Raw genomic sequence first — 18,957 nt, 5'->3', positions numbered from 1 at the left:
TTATAGTACCTAATAGTAATATAACCAAAAGCAGTAGATAATTGGGTTTAACTCGTGGGAGAAAACCAATTTACTTAACGAAGTATCTTAGATCTGAAAGTATGAAAATCTCAAAAATTGTTGGGTACCTACATGTTAAGAATGCGATGAATGACTTAATGATTGTTTTACAAAGTTATTTTAGTTTTGTATGTAAATTATAAAAATAAGTTTTTATTCTACAATAACAATAATTAGGTATAATATAATATACCTAATAATTATCTTTGTTCGAATATTTAATAAATTATTTTTACTACTAATATGAATAATTATGATATGAAATACGAATATTGATATATTATGGAAACAATTACAAAATGATTGTAGAATATATTATTATTACAGTGTGTAGTACCTACTGTAGTGCGTATATTATATATGTATATATTCTTGAGATCCCGTTCAATAAACTCATCCGGTCGCTTATGCATAAGTGAAAGTATTTCCTTGAATGGAATAATTTATAAAATGTAAACAAATACTAATGCGAAAGTGCACAGTAAAATACCAAAATATGATAAGCAATTTTTTTCAAATACTATAATAGCAATTATAGTATGTTATATGTATTACACGTTATAATTATATGTTTAATATTTCAATAGTTTTTTCAGTTTTCTAATTTTTCTTATTCACGTGACGTACCTTTATAAATATATTTATAAATTAAATTTTACATACAAGTGAATATAATATAGTCACTATACATTAAAAATTATAACATAAAAATTAAAAAACAAAATTAGTTCTTATTTACTATAATATGTATTAGTTCGTTTGTAAAACGAATGTATTCCACGCTTCGCTTAAAATTTAAAAAAATATAAATAAGGTATGATAACTCTTAACGATCTTATAAAAATAAGTCATTAAAATATTTATATATTTTATGTTTATTTTCATTTAAATATTATATTCATAGTTTTCTGTATTACCTTTATTAAATTTATATTCCGTAATTTTTAACTCCTAGGTATATGCCTTATATAGCATAAAATAAATATATGCTTCTCATACATATTAAAGTAATAAAGTGATTTTATATCAAACTGTAGTTATACAACATGTCATATTGATTATCATTGATCTTATAATAAACTTGTCCATTTTTTTCCATCATGAAAATATATGGCATTCCAGGGCTTGATACATTTTTAAATATAGTTACGTCTTCATATGAGCCACGGTTGATGAACATAAATATTGGTATCCAACAATCCGGTGATCTAATCATTCTGTATTTCATGGTAGGCATAGCTAGTACATTTACTTGATTGTTAAAAAGAAGTATTTTATCTCGATTTTTTATTCTTTTTTGTCTCAATTTCCAGACATTTTGTTTATTTTTATTTTTCGATTTCGCTACTAGGACAGTGAATTTTTAATTTTTATAGGAGATTTTTTAGTATTTCTAATCATTTCTAAATATTTATTCTTTAATAAAAGTTATTACCACTATCCGAGTGAATATGATTCTTCTTGTCGTAATCTAGACCGTTGCTTTGACCTTTGACGCTTCTATTGGTATTTTGTAAAGATATTAAACTATAAATTTTATTAGTTCTAGAATATTTTGACCCGTCTTTAAAATTGTTGTTTTCGTATTTTATTGAGTGGGTTGTGTATAAAACTTTATTTTGTGACTGCTTAGAGTAGTTACGTGTATCCTCTAAAATTATAAATACATCGTGACATTATTATAACTGGTCATAGACTCTTGATGAATTAAGTGAATCTTAGTAAAAATCTAAGTGGATTTAGACTTTATAAATTAGTATCCTAAAAAGTAGAATATTAAAAAAATTTTTTTAGGAGAGGGTTTTAAAAACCTTCTACCTTTAATATAGGTAGTATCTAAATACCTATAATATAATGTATAAATCTATGATACACATACCAATATAGTATGTATACTAGTATACTGCGGTCTTGTTAAGTATTTAAATATTTCTTAAATACCTTAAAATAGTATTTTCGTTGTGCTTCAATGATCAATATTATCTAATTTTATATTTTAAATTCTGTTTTTAAAATTATATTTTTAATGGTGCTATAAGAAATTATGAGTTTTTAATAGATAAACAGATGGCTGAATATTTAAAATATAAATATTCTAGTAGAAGCTGAACTTGGCTCTAACTAATTACTATAAATTATAACGTGTGATATATAAAATTCTTGAACCAATAAATTTAAGTGTAGCAGTAGAATAGTAGATATATAGCAATAATACCAAGAGAAACTCCGATATCCGAGTGAACATAATTCTTTCTTTCGTAATCTAAACCATTACTACGTTTTCCGGCACTTCTATTGTTGATTTGTGAAGATACTGAATTGTATATTTTATTGTTTCTAGAATAGTTTGATTCATCTTTAAATTTGGATTTTGTTGAGTGTGTTATGCTTATATCTTTGTTCTGTGACTGCTTAGAGTGCTTAGACTGCAGAGACTGCATAGACTGCATAGACTGCATAGACTGCATAGACTGCATAGACTGCATAGACTGAATAGACTGCATAGACTGCATAGACTGCATAGACTTCATAGACTGCATAGACTGTATAGACTGCATAGTTTTCATAGATAGCTTAGAGTAATTACTTGAATCGTCTAAAATTACAAATATATGATAGAATTATAATTTTTCATGGCTTTATTTAAGTAAATCTTAATATCTAAATAATTTTCCACACTACAATATTAAATAATTATTATTTATATGTATTACTTGAATAATTGTTTTCTGGAGCTAATATGTTAAAATGAAATTATTGGTAAAAATATTATATTGTAATTATAAAAAATAGCGTATTCATATAACTTATCGTGTATAGGAGGAATCCAAAGAAATGTCCTGTATCCTTGTTTAATTATATTATCTATATGTATTGTTATTTATTAATCATTTCACATATTTTGAGAAAATATTAATTAGATACCTAAAGACGAAGAGTCCGATATTTTTGAATAAACTGATGATCGTGAATGCATTCTCGACGTTAACGTTTTTGAAAACTTTGATGATACTAAAGACGAAGAAATGTATTCATGAATTTCCAATTGTTCGCCTATAAAACCGAAAAAACTTAATATTCGTTCATATAAATTAATTGCTTATAATATTATACTATTCGCTCTAGATTTTTCAGTAGAATTGTGATGTGTAGATGGTAAATTTGAATTATTATCAATTTTGCTGTTATATAATTTATTTTGAAATTTGATTATATGATCCTGGCTCATTTGTATTTTACAATTATATTCTTTGTTATGTCGATTTTTACAAGATTCTGAACAAAGTAGAGCAAAATAACAACTTGGACAAATTTCCATAGTTTTCAATTGATGTTGCAAACATTCATAACATACCTGACTTTCTTCCTATAAAAATATTTGCAGATATATAAATTGTTTTTAGATTATAAATTTAAAATCTACCTCAGTGAGAATAATTGGATTACGAGTTGTTAATTTCATATATTGTAAACACAATGCGTATGTTTCATTTTTCTTTTTTTCTTTTAAATTCTAAATAATTAATTAATTTTTAAGACGAATCTTAGATCTTAAATATAATATAGGTATTGGGTACAAACAAATGTATTATTTTGTATAGTTCTAAATGTAAATAACTGAGTATTTGACATATTCGCGATTTTTGCTTGATGTATCGACATTATAATACCCAAATTCAGCCAAAGTAACATTGCCATTTTCTCATCAGCTGATAATAAAGAATTTTTAAAATCATTTCTAAAAATGATTAATTCGTTAAATTAATTAAACATTGAAAATAGTTTTAAATGCTTAGTCATATTTCATAATATTAAACAAATATAATAGGTTAATTTTATGGGGTTTTATAAATCTATAGCTATCAATTCCACCGAATATTAATTGTTTATATGTTGATTCCACAGATTGTTGCTTAAATGATAACCAATGTAACATACTACATAGAATTAATTTTTTTGTAACAGTATAGGTACACATTTTAATCAAAAGTACACATTTTTATTTAGATTATCTTCGAACATTATCGACTGCCATCCACAACGAGAAAACTTGTAATATAAACATACAAATTATTTTAGAAAATTTATGGGTACCTATTTCATATTATAAATTTACAACCCAATTATACATTTATTATGAAGAAGAAAAACAATAAAAGACAACGTTCATTCAAATAAATAATAAAATAATATATAACTCCTAAATACCTATCGATTGCTATATTTACAAAATAAAATAGAATATTCCTCCCTATTCTAATTATTCATGTTAATTGTATTTGTCAATTTATTATCAAACCTACTCATTATACAAACAATGTATAGATTGTAGATTACTTCAAAAAAAAATATATATATATATATATAAAATAGAATTGTTAGTTTTTAAATAATAACAATTTGATGTCTTATGTTAATGTAATAATGTATTAAAGAAAGATTTATATAAATAATTGAGATAATAAAATATACAAAGTATATTTTTTTACAATATTAAATTAGTTGGTCATTCATAATATATAATATAAAAACAAAATAATACAATTCAAATTGATCACTATTTATCAACTTCAATAATATTATTTTGTTATTCTTAATTTCCAAATTACAGTTATATAGTGCAGTATTTGAATGGAGCGTGAACTAATAAAATAATACATTTATTATGATAATAATAATAACATATTATATTTAAAAAATATCGATTTGTATAACAAAATGTAAATTGTAAAAATGTAAAATTTTTGTAAAAAGCTTATAACCTGTGTAGTTGATGCTTAACTAATAAAAAAAAAAACAGTTATATTCCATAAAATAACATAAATATTGATGAAAACCTTTGATTTTTTGTTGTATTATTATTAAAATAAATAGTTCACAAATATTCAGCAGATTTAAAATCAGCGGAATCAACATGTAAATGGTATCAGATGGAATCGATAGATTTCTTACTATTAAAATGGCCATTAATTCTGCTCAACTGATATAGTTATGTACCTATAGATCCAATGTTATAAATTTATATATTAATATATTACATCAGATAATCTGCCATTGCCTATGGTCTATCAATATAATAGTAGAGTACGAGCGTCATTGTAGGTATACTTTTAGCATACTAAACTCCAGGACCTAGGTTTTATATGTTGTATAATATGATTATTTGTAATACAGCTAGAAATTGGATAACAAAAATAGTATTTCATACTTACAATTACTTGTGTAAGTAGGTACTTACATTAAAGCAACAGTAGCTCTTTTTGAATATATTTTATCTAAGATTCGTCTACCAGAATTTCTTAATTTCTCCTTTATTTCAGCGACATTTGAATAGTAGGATGAGTGAATTTTTCCGCTGAGCCTAATAAACACAATTTAAGAATCAATTGCAATTTTTTTTTTTAACCAAATAGAATACTTTTTCGATTCAGATAAACCGGAATAATATTCACAAATATTGCCTCTGAATTTCTTAACGAAAATCTTAACAATCTTTAAGGGATTTGAATTTGCTTTTAACAACAAATCCAATAGTTTATTTAGTTTTGTATTTGATAAGTTAAAGTTATAAAACGGATTAAGTAATAATGACAATAAAGTCCCGAAACCATAAATGTTTTCTTTTACAAGTGATCTATTTTTTTCCAAAAACATTTTGGTCAAATGTAATTTTCCTGTCAACATAGCCAAAGCTATGGGTTTAAAACCACAATAAGTATGACTTTTCTCCGTTATATCATAAAGTATAGAAGCTAATTCTTTTTCTGATTGCTCATCGACAATTAATTCTTCATCTAATTCATATATATTTTCTTTTAAGCACAAAATGTCTAAAGGTGTCATAGAAGCATTTTTTTCATTTTCTTTTTTACTCCATGGCAACTTATGTCGAAAAATATTAAACATAGGCTAAAAATATATCAAATGGTACTATAAGCTTTAAAGTATCTATGAATTTAGAAATATAATGTAATACGAATTTGAAGTAATTACTAATGCTTTGAAATTTGGGTTGACACAATGAGTAATTAAAACTCTAATACACTGGACAGCGCTGTAGTTTGTGGGCATTATAACAGCCATATGTAATAAATTTAATTTATAGTTCTAAAATATAAAATAATTATTATTAAATGTATAGGTACATTTTTATAACTTTCTATCAAATTGAACTAGTAAATACCTGTTCGGATAAAGTATAATTTGGAGATCCTCCGGCTTCAAACACGGATTTTAAAATTTTTGAATTTATAGTCAATAAGGCTAAATGGATTGATGTTTTCGGAACGGCGCAAGTTGTTGCTTTAGCGCCCATATTAATCAAAAGCAGTATTGTGTCTTCAACGGAGTCTAATGATGTTCGTCTAAAATGTTCAGAAATAATAAAAACTTATTATATCTTTATACCTACTTGTTAAGTCGATAATGATAAGCAATATAATTTATTATATCTATTGACACTCGTATATCATAGTTTACTTTTTCGTAGATATTTGAATCGGTGTTGAAATTGTCTCTACAACATTATCATCGATTTCTGTAAACTATTATAAAATTGTATATAATTTATGAATAAAGTCGTTTTTTTTTCATTTTTGAATTTATTTTATAGAGTTTGTACAACTAGGATTGAAAATTGTTCATCTCGCATTTGCGCACGTGTTTATTTTTATTAAAAACCCTAATTATTAACCTATATACCTACCTTGTAAATATTATTACCTATAGGTAATTTTTTTGTAATATATGTCAGATGGTTACTCATAAGATCACCCCCTCCCCCACTGACAACATGGCGTTATGTCCTATGTATATAATATGCTAACAATGTAACGCTCCCCCTCCTGAAATTTTTTCTAGAAACTCCGACAGGTACAAAATATGAGTTTGTTGGGACCTTCAATATAAAGGTTATTATAGGATAGTGATTCAAGCGGTGTCATTATAAACGGTTTTTAGAGTTTAAAGCTAATATTATATTATATATAGTTAGATAAGTATACGTCTTATTAAACTATTAAAGTTGATAAAGCGTGCATATCTATAAGCTATTCAAGATGAAAAACATTGGTTTTACATTGCAATTCTTACTGATGCTGTAATAGATATATGCAGTGAAATAAAATATTTTATAATAGCTAATATTATTAATTCATTATAACCTAAAAACACTAAAAGTCCCGAAAATGTATACTCCGAGAGAAGACTAAATTTACTGGTTATGATCTAATTTTGTCTTAAGCACAACAGTATTGAAATCCACAGAAGCTCCGAGGAAATGTTAATTTAGGTATTAGGTACGTGTTATGAAACAGCTTGATACCTACAACAGCCATCACACACGGTAATATACTTATTGGAGTATTTATAGTTAGGTTAGGTTAGCCTACAAAACTTATTGATTTTCATTAAGTCAGTAAAATATTATTTAGATACCAAAATCTAATTATTTACCTTCATATTTTTTAAATTTTCTGGCTGAAAGAAGTTTATTTTCTGTATGTTATTTAATGTAAAATGTTGATCTTCTAAAACAAATATTCAGTTTAATAATTATATAATAATGCATAATTACAAAACACTGTATAGCGTCTATAATCAAAATAGGTGCAAATAATGTTTGAGATTTAGTGGGGTTGATGCCTTACTATAATATTTAATAAGTTAAAAAAAAATGTAGGGTATGTTTTGGGGGGGGGGGGGGAGTAGCTCCTAAGCCCCTTACCTATGAGCGCATATATGCTGCACGTACAAGTTTAGTAGGTACCTATTGCAGACTGCAGTAATGTACGATAAGTGATGGCAAATTCCTACATGAACAACATTTTAATTTCTATAAATAGGTAACCATTAACTAATAATAAGTTATGATTTTATCAAAGGTACTTACCATTTATGAAAGTAATATTAGTAATAATATAATCTTCCAAAAATGAGATAGTAAAATAACTACCAAGAATGTAGGAATAATGAAATATTAAAATTTAAACCAAATTATTGAAGTACCTACACCTTTATAGGTATCTATCTAATAAATCAATTGATACAACTTACCTTTTATAAGATTAAATTTTAAATCGACATGAGGTATTAAATATTCAGTCCAATAGTATATGTTATTTAATAAACATATGTATCGCATAATAGTTAGGTTTAAAGGAGTAAACCCAACATCATTGTAGCATTCTAGGTCAGCGCCATGATTAATTAAACATTTAATAACTTCATGTTGGTCATTGGCCTTAAAAAATGCAGATAGGTTATAATAATGGTTGATATAAAGTAGCGAAAATAAAAATAAAAATGTAAAATATTACAGAAGATATCATGAGACGAGTATTCCCTAGAGAATCAGCTACGTCCAAATCAATATCATATTTTTGAATAATATGTTGTATGTTTTCTGGGTTTATATCTAGTTTTGTCAACAACTTTACAGCTTCTAACTCATGGCTATGCGAGGGCATGAACATGTTCCGTTTCCCACTCCAAACATCGTCAATATCATATAGTAAGGTCTTCTAAAAGTACGTAATATAGGTATACAGAAATACATTGTATTAGGTACTTGTTTTTTTTTATTGTTGAAGTCTTAAAAAAGGTATCTACTTCACCAAATTGCTGTTGATAAACATGTGCCAATATCATTTTGTCTAAAGTGTTGTTATTGTATGCTAATATTTTCGAAAAATCATGGTCGTCATTTTTATAATTTTCAAAATTGTTTTCATTTGATTCAATATTGTCGTTTTTATTATTTATAATGACCCACGAGTTATCATTTAGAATTTCATATTGTTCGTTAATACCAATGCTAAACTTCGATAAAAACTCATTATTTGACTGCGATATTCCTCTGTTTGGTATTTTCTGTGTGTGTAAAAAAAATACATATAATTTTAGTAACGTAATAAAATAAAATAATTTTAATTAGAATATCATTCATGTGTGTCAGTTTTATCCAAAAGCATAATTCAGATTTATTTAGTTAAAAAAACAATTAGGTTTTGTACATAATTATAATAAACATTGGTCTTAATTTAAATATATTAATTTCTAATTATATATCTACTAAATAGTTCCTTTTTATCAAATTGACCAAATCATAGCCACATATGAATCGGTTCTCTTTATTTATCTGTTTGTCATTCTCCGATGTTTTACACTTATTGATGAATTCTGTATCAAATACTTTGGAATCAAAATATAAACTGCTAAAATGACTTGTGTATGGACATGAGTAATTATTATTAAGATATTTTTCATTGTTATCTCGTATATTTGTAATTGAATGTGGTGGCTAGAACATGAATCAAGTACCTATATAATGACTTTCACATTCTTTGACTAAATATATATATATATATATATACCTAGGTATTTAACTAACTTGGGTGAGATCAATGAGGTGTCTAAATTGGAGCAATTTTATTTTGGTAGAAACATTTGGTGAATATGAAGGAACTAAACGTGTTGTCAAATTATAACTTAAACGAAAAATACGAGTTCCTATCCAAAAACCAACTTCTTGAAACTGATCAGGATACGTCATCACACCAGGTCCAAAACGCATGTTATCCTTAAATAGTCCCTGTAATTAATTTTGTAAGTGTTATATTTTATTCAAATTGTCATAATTATTTATTACCTCAAATATCAAACCATTGCCATAGGTCATACGACCATAACCATGTATCTGATTTACATAAAAATACCCTTCATATATTTGTTTTTCATTTTCTTCTACCCACATTATTAAACCTAGGCCATGGTAACAACCTCTTACAACGGGACCTTTGTAAATTTGAGTCAACTGAAGATAAGTAAATTTTTATGAAATCAAATTACTCAAATATTTATAATAAAATAACATGATATTAAATCTTACTTTTTCATGTTTAATAACATCAACTGTGTCATTGTTAGTACCCTTAAACCAAAACGAATCAAATATAGGAGTAACAATAGATTTTTCTTTAATGTTCATTACAAAAGTTTCAGAGAATACAAACAGGCAATTTACTATTATAAATAATAATAAAATAAATATGTACAAACAACATTTTAGAAAACTAGTTGCTATTGATATAAAATTAATATTAACAAAAAGTATCAATAAATATAAAAATTAAAAGTATAATTTTGTTCAAAAATGACAACAGTATTATAATTTATAAGTCTATAATTCTTCCCTCCGTTTTTGTATTTTTTCTTCAAGTATTTTGTGTAGCTTTTGCACATTTCTACTCTCTTTTTTAATTTTTTGTTCAATATTATCATGTTCATTTCCAGCTGCTAGATCCACATGAAAATGTCGAAGTTTTAATAATCGTCGTTCATACTCTTTTAATTCATCCTAAAAGATCTTAATGTGAATAAATCATTCAATATTAAATTTAAAATAACTAATTATTTCTTACATGCAGAAATACCAGTTCGTCTTTGCTAAAATTTGTTTCTTGAGCTTTAATCCAGATTTCTTGTACTTTAGGTTCCACAAATTCTTCACTATTTGGACCAGTTAATGATAGCCGATGAAGACGATCAAAACTATCTTTTATATCACGTACTCGATTTCTAAATAATAAAGACAAAAAAGGATAAGATATATATATATATATATATATAACTTTTAAACATTTAAACAATGTGTTTACAAAATTAGTACTTATATCTCGATGAGGTTAACTAGAAAATAAAATGAGTTTTTGTGTGCAACAAATTTATAAATAATAAGCTAAGCTCATTAGGCTAAGACAATGATATTCTGTTTTTGAAAAATAAGTAAGAAAAAAATATGTATATAAATTATACCTAAATACATTTTGTAACATATTTCAATTAATAGTTCAATGAATGTTTAGATTGATATAATTATTATGGGAAAAAAATCTTATATTATGAAGGGATTCAACAATCCACAAATACAAATTAAATTTGCTCTTTAATGAATGAAACTGAAATTCACAAAAAATTATACATTACATTTTTTTTTTAAACTTTATTTTAAAAACACACAATCTGTAAATTAAGTTTACAATAAGCATGATGCGGATGTACATTTTTGGCATGTGACGCATGAAAAAAGAAGCCACCCAATAGCGACACTTTATAACAGAAATTTGTTTAAGTCATAGATTCTTTTTTAATTTTTTAATTTTAATTAATTATGGTTTAAATTACGACACCATCTTCTCTTTAGCCTATGAGGAGGATTACCAGAAATGGAGTCAGAATTTAGTGTTGATATTAGGGGGTTAGGGTGGTTGGTGGTTAGTCATGAACGAAATCATTTATATAGTAGCTTTGCAGTTTTGTCAACTGTGTTAATTCTTAGGTCGGTATGAAGAGTGTGGTTCGAAATATAGAATGGACCATTTGTAATAATGTGAAGAGTAGTGGATTTTTTTTATATTGGATTTTTTAGCAGTCTCCCATAACTGGACGCCATATGGCCAAATAGGCATTAATAGAGTTTTATATATGAGTAGTTTAGTTTATATGTTGAGTTTTGAGTGTTTACTAATTAAGTAGGAGAGAGATTTCCGCCTAGCGTTTAAGAGAATTCGTTTGCTTTTAATGTGGTCTGCCCAGGTTAGGCTTTGGTCTAATATTAAACATAAGTAGCGAGCGCTCACATTAAATTTAAACTATCAAAAATTATGCCTCAACAACCAAGATAACACTAGTATCAAAATTATAGGAAATCACACCCAGATATAATTTGAAAATCCGTTTGCCCAGACTGGTAAGAACAACTCACCGAGTTTGTAAAATATCATTAATAATATTTTATTATCCCTATATGGTATCATTTTCTACAATTTTGGACCAACTAATGTCTAGTAAATTGTCTCTTAGTATAAACTAAAATATTTGTAAACCTGATACAGTATAATATCAGTAATATCTAACAATCATTCAAAGATTTGATAATAATTTTTTGTTATTGTTGTAATTATACATTATTTGCTTATGTATAGATATTAGGTATAACATATTGTCTTTTTTTCTCTTTCAATCTCTCTAAATATACATATTTATTTACTGCAAATTTCTTTGTTTGTGACTGAAATCTGTAAAATCTTGAGATTCATGTAATGAATTGAAATCATCTTTTAATCCTTTTTTTGAAATTGCTAAAAATAATAAGTTGAATTGAACTTAATTGTATTATCTCAATCAGTAATATTGTTGAGTTTATAAAATATATTTACCTATAGGTATATCATTTTGCATGTGCTCAATTTCATTTGTCAATGAATAAAATTCATCAATTTTTTTTTGGTGGCTTAAAAATTCATCTTTTAATGCTATTAGCTCAATATCTAAAAGTACATGTGAAATTTTTTTAATAATTTCAATTAAAAAATAGTAATTGTTGGTTAACTTACTTGTAAAACCAGATTGTTTAGCTTGGTCCCAAAGTTGATTTAATCGTTTATCATGCAATAAATATTTATCAACATCTTTAGAAGGATCGCCAGAAACACGATCTTGTGTTTCAAAATGAGTATGATTAATTTGAGATTCATTCACATTATCATCAAAATGATAGCTCAACTTGTATCTTTCCAATATGCCTTCAAAATAATGATTAGTTGTCAAATACAAAAAATGTATACATTTTTACAATCATAATGAAAAATAGATACATAAAATAAAATATAAAAAACTATACTACAAATGAGCTTTAAATTCATTGGCTCTTTTAGTTTTTTGGGTAGTACAATCAATAAATATCAAACATCAAAAAATATTTCATTGCCTATACAGTGAAGCGTCTTAATTAAATAATTATAGTATGATTATTAAAAAATTTAATTTAATTTTTTAGTTTGAAAAAAAGATATTTTTTCTAGTAAATCTAATTATACAGAGATATTATTAAAAATAACATTATTACGAAAATTAAAACATTCACAACAGCATGTATGTCAATTAATACCAAACCAGAGGTATATTGTTACGGGTACACAGGTATATGCTGTATATCCGTCAGAAGATTTTCAATTTTTGGCGTATACCCAATGTAAAATCTAATTTTTTTTTAAAAATTTTACAGGTATAAGTTCCTAAAATAACCAGAAAACCAAATAAGATTTAAAATATATTTAATTTAGGAAAAAATCGTTTTTCATTATGATGTATTAACGAATTATTTATTTATTGAAGTAGATATTTAAAGATATTGAATACCGATGAACCCAACATTGAATACAAAAAATATTTGTGGAAAATTCTGTAGATTGTATAATATTAATATTATTATTTAACATAATGTTTCTTTATGTTTTTAATATTTGAGTTGATTTTGTCGTTTTATATTTTTATATTATTAAAATATTAATAAAATAATGCTAAAAACTATGAACTAATTCAATTGCAATAACGTTATATACGATGATATAATTTGATCGTAATATAAGTTACTTATAAGTTCTAAACGTATTAAGGATTAATTAATTTTGTTCAAGCAGTGGGAGATAAAATTGTTAAGCAGAGCAAAATAAATTTTTTTAGGTTACATACCCACTTTATTAGTATGTATACCCATAAATACATTTACCAATACACTACTGGTCCAAATATAAATTATATCTGAAGACTCATACAATCTACCTATTAGTTAATGAACAGTTACGACACCATAAAAATGTAATTTTACCCAAAAGTTTTTTTCGGACAATAGATTCCATTTCACCATCTTTATCTAAGTTTTTGGTTTTGTGCACCTTAAGTTCTCGCTCATCTTCATCATGAATTCGCAATTCTGATAGCAATGATCTCAATTCTGGTTCTGAACATCTCTAAAAATTAGAAACACATTATTTTGATTTTAAAATAGGCAAATTGAATCAATAGTTTTCATTGAGAACAATTACCTGTTTAGCTTTGCTCCAAACTAAATTTAGTTTATTAATTTTGAATGGTTTATTAAGTTGTCGAACATTGAATTCTGGTTCATTGTTTAAAGATAGTTTTTTTTTTAACGTTTCGTTTTCGTCTGAACGTGAATATGCATTTACATAATACCATAGTAATAAAATAATTAATACTGTTATTTTTCCCATGGTTCTTGATATTCAAAAAGAACGAAATGAAATGCAATATTTGATAAGTATCAAAATTTTTAATATAACTAAAAAAACCTAAAAATGTATTTTATTAAAATATAGCCCACCATTTACAGAACAATGAACGAAATGTTAAATTTAAAAATATTATTGTCATTTATTACAATTTATAATATCATAGATTATTATTATTTTCATGGCCAAAGATTAATGAATTGACTCACCAGTCACCAACTTGTGGATATCTACGAATTAGTAATTACACCAATTTGACGGAAAGTGGGGATTACCGTAATAATAAAAAAAAAATTTGATAACACGGTTGATAAACATTAAACAATTTTTAACATGAAATTTAATTTGGAAAGTATAACGAAACAAAATTATTCTATTTAGTAATGATTCTCGGTTTTTAAGTTGTCCATTCGAGTTACCATTGAATTCATGTTAATGTTAATTTGTGATTATTGTGCAATTATGCGCTGTCAGTATTGCAAATGCTCAATCGCTAAGAAATATGTAAAACGTACTAAGATTACTTTCAAAACTGATACAATTACCGAATTTTAATTTTTCAAAACCCTCAAGGCTAAGTCCTATTCGTGTTAAAATGACATTTAATTATATTATAACATCATGATGTTTGAGGATAGCTTGATATGGTTTGTGTCTGGTGGACTATTGTTTACTACCGTTATACTGATCATTGCTTGTATTTGCGGATGTCACAAATCAATACCAAAGTGAGTCATATTTTATAATTATGTTTAAAATTACAATTATTAAGTTTGATCTTACCATAATAAGTTGTATTTTATTTATATTAAAACGGTATAGGTAGTAGATATTTGTAACACATATATAATATAGTATATGGTACAACTTGTACATGATGATTCAACAAGCATACTCATCTCCAATTTACTTTGAATAACAAATTTTGATATTATTAAGTTTACTTAAGACCATATTTTCAAATACAAGAATTTTAATTCCTTGTAATTTTAACAATATCACTGCTTCACTATTTACGATCTGAAACCTGTGTAGTGTGTATACGCCGTGCGTATGCTACATCAACATTTTTTTAAATATAAATTTTGAGATCTGCATGATTTAACTATTTAAGTCATAAAATAATGTGAGCCACCGAACCACGATTTCCAAAAATTGTATAGTTACCAGTAAATAATAATATTATATAATACAGGATTGTGATAGGTGTATGTCAGGAACAGTGAATGATGTAAACATTTTGGAAGTAATAGTTTGTCTGGAGCAGTGAAAGGGGTTAAAGATATCTCAATACTTTAGATACTCTTGGTACTCTAGGTTTGCCACCTCTGCTATAGACAATCAATATGATTATACAGTCAATGTTGAAATATGTATGTGATACTTGGTGACTGCTAAAGCAGATGAAGAAAAATGTCTTATTATTAGAGAAGAATAGTGGGATGAGTATATGAATTAATGTTAGGGAATTAAATATACAAAGTAACAATGTGTAAAGAAGTCCAAAAATCATAATCCTGGTATTTTACCTGACTCACCTTATGAGCAATTCAAGTGATGATGGCCATGTTAATTAAAACTGTTGTTTTAATGTGTTTGGCTTTGGCGCCATTGTTAAAAATTATAGTCTTTAGTTAGTATATATGTTTATGTTTGGATAATTCATAATGATTCATTCAGATTTACATTTAGATATAGTCAAATTTTTAAAATAATATCATCTGCTTAACAATGTACTGTACCTATAAAAGATTTGTTGGTTCCCATTTTAAAAAGGCGGTTTGCATTGACATACAACTTTCTTTAAATGGTAAAAAATATCAATGTAGTTATTTGAATATATGGCATTTAAGTATAGATATATGAAAACAGCAACATTTTAACTTGAATAAATTCATTATAAATGGAAATTGAGGGTGAGCATGCTTCAATATGTTTTTATTAGAATTTAATTTGAGTAATTTTGCGTTTAACACTTAACATTTATTTTCAAATATACTTCACTATTGTTTTATATATTTATAGTATCTATAATTATTTAACAGTTTTCAGAATACTTAGCTTTTTATATTTATTTTTAGATCAGATACCTATTTCACTTTGTACTTGTAGTTTGTTATTGAATTATTTAATGTATTTTGTCTTGTGAAGAAATATTGTTCAAAAGTTATGAAAATGAATGTTTGCACTTATGAAATGATCCTATAACATTATTTCTATTGTTTGCTTACAACACCTAAAATCTTTTTAGTTTTTTATAAGTTGAAACTCAATATTAATGCAATTAAATTATTTTATTATTTTTTTGGAATGTAATTTTTTGTTTATTTTTGTTTGCTTGTATCACAATAGAAATGAATTACTTGGTCTTGCTGGCATGGTAAAAATTACCAATCCTGATGTTGGGCCAGAACCAGTTAACAGGAACTTATCAACTAGTCCATCCCCAACAAATAGTACCAAAAGGTTTTTATTTTAAGAATTGTGTTTACAATTTCATTAAACTTAATTTTTAAATTTATATTTTGACAGGAGTTCAGCTGGTGCTACTTTGTCTTCGGCCACTAGAAGTCTTCCTGATTTACCTGTTGAAACCCCTAGAGGTTCAGATGCTGTTGCAACTGCTGTTTGGTATGGTGGTGATACAAATTCCGAACTGTATGCTACTGTTGAAGAAAATAAAAATGTCATCAAAGGGGACTCTTCAAAGTATGTCAATAACACAATGTCTCCATCAAGTGGCACTACAGCATCCAAAAGTGAATGTGTATATGCTTGTGTAAACAAGGAAAATCCATATGACAAATTAAAACAAGAACATCCATATGCTAAAGTTGGTGTGCATAATGTAAATAATCAGTATCCTGGTTCTCAAAGGTAATTAATTTTTATTTACTGTTAAGTTCACATTATACTTCAAAAATATATATTATTTTCAAATTCAATGTTAAAGATCAGAGAAAGTCAGTTTGAGTGAGTCAATAGAATTTGATGAAGTTGACAGGGCTCCCAATCAAGATATAGCAGCGGCTAGTGTAATTGCAGGTGACGAAGCTGCTAGTATTAACATTCCTTATATGACTCCACCAGTAGGACCAATAGAACATCCATTGAATGTGCAACCAAGACAGGGACATTACAGCGGTGATTCACATGATTCTAGTAGTAAGAATGCTATAAGAATAATTGTTTAAATATATTTTTTTAATTATAACCAATTTTTAGAAGGATACACAAGCATCAGTGTTCGAGAACCATTATCAAGGATCATGTCCAATGCACGAAATGGCAGTATACCATCAGATCCTCATTATGCTTTTGTCTCAGATGACTCTGGTATGTGATATAGCTACATTTAAGTATAAAAATATTGTACTATAAATATATATTTCTTATTTACGCAGATGAAATGTATGCTGCTATTATTGATCCAAGCAACAATGTATACACTAGTGGAAGTGAAACATATGCCCAGATACCTAGTGCAAATAATATACCAGTTGCTTCATCAGGTCAGACATATAAAGCTTCTACTTCACACATTAATGGACCTGAACAAACACATTCCAGACAGGGTAATTTTTTTCATAATTTAAAAATGTACAGATCTCTATATTGACATATGTATACATAAAATGAAAATGTTGTAAATCAATTTCATTTGTAGATTCTTCATCGAGTGCCGTGAGTTCTAATTCACCTAAGCCTGAAAAACGACCAGCTAATTCACCTCTACCTAAACCTCCAGAATACCTAGACGAGATGTATGCTAAAGTGATGAAAAAACGCAATGATTCCCCAGAACAAACTTCCCCTGTTTTGCCCCCTTTATACGATGAAGGTATTTATGATAGATTGGTTGAACCTAAAAAGACACAGGTGTCTGATGTTGATCCTAATTACGAAGAGTTACGACCCACTAGTCATGGTTATGCTCGGATAAAAAAAATTGACAAACCATCTGAACCAGATTATGCAAGCTTGACTAGGACAATGGCTGTTGAATATGTTGAAAATGATCCTAACTATGAAAGTTTAAAAGTGGACTTGAATGAAATTAATCACAATTCGATTTATTCAGAAGTGAATAAAAGATAGCTTTTAGATGAACAGCATTTTATTTCATGAGTAAATCTAGTGTGAGTTCTTTACTTCTTTTCTATTTTTTTTTTTGTTAATTTTGTACCTGACAAATATGACAATTGTTTTGTATATTTTGTTCAAATAACTTTTATTTATTTAGTTAAGTACTGTTATTTTTAAAATTTACAATAACATTTATCATTTATTCAAACATGTGTGTTCATTATTGTTGATGGATATAAAAAATAGCTCAAAATTTTTAAGCTGATATAAAAATTATAATTATCAAGAATGAAATGGTGATAAATTATAATTTATAACCTGGTAACCCACCTAAAAACTATTTAATATATATATTTTGACTTCCATAATGGTCTCTAGGATAATATAAACTTATTTTTTCCCATTTTAATTTCTATATACACTAAACAGGATGATTTATGTATTGCTATTATTGCTACTAATTAATAGAGTAATTATATAACTATAATTAATATTATAAAACAATATAAATGCATCTGTAATTATTTTTTTCTAATATAATTTATTTTTATGACTTAAGAAGCACAAGGATGTTTTAACAAAACTTAGCTATAATATCAAATTAGGTTATACAACCACTGACTGAAGTATTATTATTTTTTTAAAAATATTTTTACACATGATCTACTTAACAAAGTATATGCAAATATACTATTATAATATACCATTCGAAATACTT

At 26.2% G+C, this 18,957-nt stretch overlaps 4 protein-coding genes across 6 annotated transcripts; 1 reads left to right on the top strand and 3 right to left on the bottom strand.

The window, feature by feature from the left end:
- Window positions 1-812: 812 nt before the first annotated feature.
- LOC107167444 (uncharacterized) lies at window positions 813-8,887 on the bottom strand. The gene is made up of 16 exons (XM_089224194.1): window positions 8,671-8,887; window positions 8,379-8,582; window positions 8,116-8,302; window positions 7,516-7,589; window positions 6,541-6,605; window positions 6,245-6,425; window positions 6,055-6,168; window positions 5,480-5,970; window positions 5,300-5,422; window positions 3,643-3,799; window positions 3,485-3,574; window positions 3,175-3,427; window positions 2,986-3,114; window positions 2,276-2,656; window positions 1,496-1,711; window positions 813-1,407 (listed from the first exon to the last, which is right to left on the bottom strand). Exons 1-16 carry the CDS (start codon window positions 8,707-8,709, stop codon window positions 1,082-1,084), a joined length of 3,030 nt encoding a protein of 1,009 aa, XP_089080320.1. The 5' UTR covers window positions 8,710-8,887; the 3' UTR covers window positions 813-1,081.
- A 68-nt stretch (window positions 8,888-8,955) lies between these two features.
- On the bottom strand, window positions 8,956-10,050 carry LOC149057192 (uncharacterized). The gene is made up of 3 exons (XM_089224191.1): window positions 9,950-10,050; window positions 9,710-9,874; window positions 8,956-9,652 (listed from the first exon to the last, which is right to left on the bottom strand). The coding sequence occupies exons 1-3, from the start codon at window positions 10,046-10,048 to the stop codon at window positions 9,443-9,445; spliced, it is 474 nt and encodes a 157-aa protein (XP_089080317.1). The 5' UTR covers window positions 10,049-10,050; the 3' UTR covers window positions 8,956-9,442.
- LOC107167447 (alpha-2-macroglobulin receptor-associated protein) lies at window positions 10,015-14,369 on the bottom strand. Its single transcript, XM_015516490.2, has 7 exons — window positions 13,947-14,369; window positions 13,730-13,871; window positions 12,456-12,644; window positions 12,279-12,389; window positions 12,110-12,200; window positions 10,482-10,638; window positions 10,015-10,417 (listed from the first exon to the last, which is right to left on the bottom strand). The coding sequence occupies exons 1-7, from the start codon at window positions 14,133-14,135 to the stop codon at window positions 10,241-10,243; spliced, it is 1,056 nt and encodes a 351-aa protein (XP_015371976.1). The 5' UTR covers window positions 14,136-14,369; the 3' UTR covers window positions 10,015-10,240.
- Window positions 14,370-14,469: 100 nt separating this feature from the next.
- LOC107167446 (uncharacterized) lies at window positions 14,470-18,447 on the top strand. 3 transcript variants are annotated; one of them, XM_015516488.2, is made up of 7 exons: window positions 14,470-14,881; window positions 16,506-16,619; window positions 16,686-17,030; window positions 17,107-17,318; window positions 17,382-17,489; window positions 17,558-17,728; window positions 17,821-18,447. In XM_015516488.2, exons 1-7 carry the CDS (start codon window positions 14,775-14,777, stop codon window positions 18,249-18,251), a joined length of 1,488 nt encoding a protein of 495 aa, XP_015371974.1. In that variant the 5' UTR covers window positions 14,470-14,774; the 3' UTR covers window positions 18,252-18,447. The 3 variants fall into 3 exon arrangements, with proteins under 3 accessions (XP_015371974.1, XP_015371973.1, XP_015371975.1); XM_015516487.2 differs by having other exon boundaries at window positions 17,379-17,489; XM_015516489.2 differs by lacking the exon at window positions 16,506-16,619 and having other exon boundaries at window positions 17,379-17,489.
- Window positions 18,448-18,957: the final 510 nt, after the last annotated feature.

Source organism: Diuraphis noxia, unplaced genomic scaffold (genome assembly GCF_037042655.1).
Source record: "Diuraphis noxia isolate RWA-SAM2 unplaced genomic scaffold, SU_Dnox_SAM2 contig0003, whole genome shotgun sequence".
Lineage (NCBI taxonomy): Eukaryota > Metazoa > Arthropoda > Insecta > Hemiptera > Aphididae > Diuraphis > Diuraphis noxia.
This window is presented reverse-complemented; position numbering and strand designations above follow the sequence as displayed.